This window comes from Lactuca serriola, chromosome 4 (assembly GCF_051521515.1).
Source record: "Lactuca serriola cultivar US96UC23 chromosome 4, Lser_US96UC23_V15, whole genome shotgun sequence".
Taxonomy (NCBI): Eukaryota; Viridiplantae; Streptophyta; class Magnoliopsida; order Asterales; family Asteraceae; genus Lactuca; species Lactuca serriola.
This window is the reverse complement of record NC_136411.1, coordinates 261,991,046-261,995,752: the sequence shown is the minus strand read 5'-3', so window position 1 is coordinate 261,995,752 and position 4,707 is coordinate 261,991,046. Positions and strand designations below refer to the sequence as shown.

Below are 4,707 nucleotides of genomic sequence, written 5' to 3'. Positions count from 1 at the left end.
TATTTGTCCTTTGAAAGTGTGTCTCATTTCCAAGTTCAAATCAGCAGTACCAAGCCAAATGCCTAGCTGAGTCGATATTATGCTAAACTGTTATACAATTTGACCAAAGCTTTGCCTTTGAACTTTTAGATGCTGTTTGTTTTTTCGAAGCAAAAATCCATAAAGTCTGCGGACCACCTCTGCAATCCTCTGTAGTAGAAGAGGTGGACCAAACGGCTGCAGACTGTAATAAAAAGCGTGTTTGTTTTTTTAACATCTGCATGCTGCTGCAGATATTAAAAAATTAAAATAAACTGATTTTAGAATCCGAAAAATAGTTTTTTAATACCAAAAAATTAATAATGTATGACATTTCAGTAATAATTTATGATATTTCAGCAAAAAAAATAATGATATTTTAACAAAAAAAATAAAGATATTCTAGCATAAAACAATGATATTTCATCAACAAATTATTTTTATTCAATATAAAAAAAAATTCAACAAGAGTAAAAAAAATTAAAATAAGATTTCAACAATATATAATCAATATTTTAACAAGAAAAAAAGAAAAGGAAGAGGTTGGAAGAGATAGGAAGAGGCAAAACAAGTGCTACGCCAAGAAAAACACGCGCAAATGTTTTTTAATCCGAAGACTTCTGAAAAACAAACAACTGCGAGATTAAAGTGTTGCGCGTGTGCTGCGCCGCGCACCAATAAGATGTCTGAATAGTTTTTTTCCAAAAAACAAACAACACCTTAGTCTCCACCATCCCTTACCTAAAAGAACTAACAAAGGTCTCCACCATCACTTACCTAAAAGAACTAAGAATTAGTTTTAAGGGATGGATTGTTATGAGTAAACTGATTTGTTAACCAAGTCTTTAAATTAATGCCACTATTTTCTAATCACTGAAATGGTAGTCAATTACTTCGATCAAGCTTTCAGGAAGTTCATTAATGGATGAATTGATGGCAGAATGTTACAAATTATGTAGGCTCAACTCTCAAGTGACTCGAAAAGTCGAAATAAGCCAGAAGTCATTTACCTGTCTAAATATTAATGAAGCTTCCATGCACGCGTGTAGAAGGAAGGAGACCCACACCTTCCCACGTGTATGCTCTACTGGGAATAGATACGGTTGCGCACGTGTCATCTCGGGCCCTCCATTTCTTCTCCCCTCTTCTATTCTATATATCACCACCCCTCCATACCACTCTGTCTTCAGAATCCGTACAGAGTGTCCTTTACCCTAAACTATTACCTAAATTCAATCATTCACCGGTGTACCCAATACGAGTTTTTTTCCAATTCCGGCAACTGTTCTGATGATGGAGACGCAAATTCAGACCAATTACTCATACATGGGAAGAAATTTTAGCAACACAAATGATGATTCCACCGCTTTTAGTGATTGCAACAGCGACCGATCAGGGGAATTCCCGACGACCTCTTCGGAGAGCCGTCGTCTCCTTTTGTCATGCGCCACCGAGAACTCAGAAGATCTAATCCGGCAGCTTGTGTCTGGTCTCGAATCTGGTTCGGTTGAGGATCAGAAACAAGCAGCGATGGAGTTACGGCTCTTAGCGAAGAACAAACCGGAGAACAGATTGATGATCGCTAGAGCTGGAGCAATCAGGCCGTTGATTGCGCTAATCTCATCGTCCGATCCGCAGCTTCAAGAGTATGGAGTGACGGCGATTTTGAACTTGTCTCTATGCGATGAAAACAAAGAGCAATTGGCTTCTTCCGGAGCAATCAAACCGCTGGTTAGAGCGTTGAAGAGCGGAACATCAACGGCGAAAGAAAACGCAGCGTGTGCTTTACTTCGTTTATCTCAATTAGACGAAAACAAATCTGCGATCGGACGGTCAGGAGCGATTCCTTTACTTGTAAACCTTCTCGAAAGTGGAAACATCCGCGGGAAAAAAGACGCGTCGACGGCGTTGTATTCATTGTGTTCGGTGAAGGAGAATAAGATTCGAGCTGTAGAGGCGGGGATCATGAAGCCGTTGGTTGAACTCATGGCCGATTTCGGATCAAACATGGTGGACAAATCGGCATTTGTGATGAGTATTTTGGTATCCACGGCGGAGGCAAGGGCGGCGCTGGTGGAGGAAGGAGGAATTCCAGTGTTGGTGGAAATCATAGAGGTCGGATCACAGAGGCAGAAGGAGATAGCGGTGGTGATATTGTTACAGATATGTGATCAGAGTCTGGTGTACCGGACTATGGTGGCCCGCGAAGGAGCCATTCCTCCCCTCATCGCCCTGTCGCAATCTGGTACCAATCGAGCTAAACAAAAGGTTAAATTTATTCACTTTTTCAGTTTTTCTTCAGTTTTTCTCCTATTATTACTTATTTTAAGACTTTACTATTTGATTATTTAGTGAAAAAGTATTCATACAATTTCAAACTTATTTATTTTTCAATAACCTAATCTTTTACATAAAATGATTCACGAATATTCTCTTAACCCGATCTTGGTTTTAAATATTAACATCAAACATAGATTATTAATGAACCATGAATAAAATATTAAAAGTGAGTCTATTATTTGTATTATTTCTTAAATTGATCCTCACTTTTACAACTTCAATGGACCATTTTGTGGACCTATATTTAATGAACGGGTTGAAAAAAATATAAAATATGGCATTTAATATAGTTTCTAAAGAGAGTGTGTTTAGGTAATGGTTGATTTTTGTCGTTTTAAGAAGGATGATTTGATTGGTTAATAGTTTTGTTGGATGGACAGGCGGAGACGTTGATTGAGCTTCTACGGCGACCAAGATCCGGCAACAACGCGGCCAACCAGGATTTGACAGATTAACATGTTCTCCTTTCCATCAGAATACACACATACTTACAAACATAGGACAAAAATTTGTATATGCTCACGGTTGCTTCCTATGTTTTGTAAGACACAAATATTGAGTTTTTTTTTTTTGGTTAAATTTTAGTTCTTATTGTGTATTTCGTTTTTTAAGTTTATAAATTCATAATAATATTAAGCTCATAAATCGAGAAACAATTTTGTGTCAGTTAAACATTTAAATCACATTACATACACGATATTTATGGTGCTTATTCAAATAAAAGTATATGAAAAATGTGTTTGTTTTTTTATTGTTAGGTTTGCCATTTTCTTTTAATCACAATTGGATACTTGCATTTCTATGTAGGATTCATGTTTTGTATAAGTTTGTGGGATCTAATCCTTGATCTTTAGGTTATAGCTAGTGGATTGTTATGGGGTATGTCTAATATTAGGTTATCAGGTTTTTGTTATATTCATGAAGGAAAACCAATTAAAACATAGAAAAATTGTTGAAAATTTGGAACTTGTCAAAATTTTACTATAAAATGATGCACAAGTCGGGCGAAGCTAATTTGCATTGCGTTTTGGATGTCGGTATTGATTGGTGCTTATGACATACAAACAAAAAAGATGGTATAATCACAACAAAGACGACAAACTAACATGAACACAACTCACGATAGAAAGCGAAACGCATCTTAATTCACAAAAGATATATCTAAAGAATAAAATGTACAATGCACATGTGTTTTGTTAAAGGGGTGTTAGGTCTCGTATTTTGTAGGTGGTGTGTTTGAGACTGTATGCGAAAAGTTTCGTAGTTTTGTAATTTGTAGTCTTCATCTTGTAAATACGAAAGCAAGTTTTGTTTCTTAGTTTGTTACTAGGCTTCACAATGTTGTTTACTTAGTTGTATTGACAACCCGTCTTAGCTTAGGTGTCGAGACCTTATTGTTCATTTCCTAACCGACCTCCTTCATGTATCATATATAAATGATGTTAGTTAGACAGAGAGAATATATTTTTTAGAGGTTCTTACGTCATTTGTAATTGAGTTTCTTATTTTCTTATTGAAATAATATCATATTTACTTGTCTGTGTTCATTTAATTTTTCGTATTCAAGCAAGAATTATGTCTTCTAGAATCTGATCAATCCTACAAATGGTATCAGAGCAAGGATTTCTCTGAACTGTTTTCAAATCATTAAACTTTGTTCGTGCTCTTCGAGTTATTTGTTTGTTACATTTTTTTTCTAGATCTATTATGCATTTTGCACTCTGATTGCAATTTGATCCGAAATTCATTGTTCCATTACTAAAGGAGATTTACTCCGATGATGTCCATTAAACTCATTATATTTAAACACCATTACTTTTGAAGTTTGGATCTTTTCGATAAAAGGCATGGAAAGATAATCGATCAAGTTGCAAGTAGATTTAATCACTTACTTAGCATAATGTTGAAGTAAAAATTGTAGAGAGAAACAATTGAAGAAAATGTGGCTTTCATGAACAGTTTACGTTCAGAATGAAAGATGTAACCATTAACCATGAAGGCACCTGAACAATTCAATAATTACTCATTAGCACAAATTATCGGTATTATAAGATCTCATGGAGATGAAGCCATGGAAAATGCAAAAGATAAGTGTATTTTAGCTCTGGTTGCGAAAGGAGAAGTAGAGAAACAAAGAAAGTTCAATGAAAAGGTAGTTTGTGATTATTATGACCTAGATGCGACAGATGATGAATTTACCAGTGAGGAAAAAGGCTCTCATTGCCAGTAATCCAAAGAAGTTCTTTAAGAATAAATTTTCAAAGTTTAGAGGTAGTGGTAATGCGAGGACTGATGGAGGAGGAAATGGCTACAAAGGAGGAAATTTGTATGCTGAAAAGAACAACGGCG

The 4,707-nt window shown here is 35.7% G+C and overlaps 1 protein-coding gene across 1 annotated transcript; it reads left to right on the top strand.

Annotated features, from left to right (window-relative positions):
* Nucleotides 1–1,025: 1,025 nt before the first annotated feature.
* On the top strand, nt 1,026–2,956 carry LOC145096987 (uncharacterized). The gene is made up of 2 exons (XM_079034412.1): nt 1,026–2,286; nt 2,739–2,956. The coding sequence occupies exons 1-2, from the start codon at nt 1,309–1,311 to the stop codon at nt 2,811–2,813; spliced, it is 1,053 nt and encodes a 350-aa protein (XP_078890538.1). The 5' UTR covers nt 1,026–1,308; the 3' UTR covers nt 2,814–2,956.
* The last annotated feature ends 1,751 nt before the right edge of the window (nt 2,957–4,707 follow it).

What these genes read in the sequence shown, in the direction of transcription:
- LOC145096987 (XM_079034412.1), top strand. Translation starts at nt 1,309, where the DNA reads ATGATGGAGACGCAAATTCAGACCAATTACTCATACATGGGAAGAAAT. An exon ending in CCAATCGAGCTAAACAAAAG is followed by an intron (nt 2,287 to 2,738) that starts GTTAAATTTATT and finishes TTGGATGGACAG; the next exon opens with GCGGAGACGTTGATTGAGCT.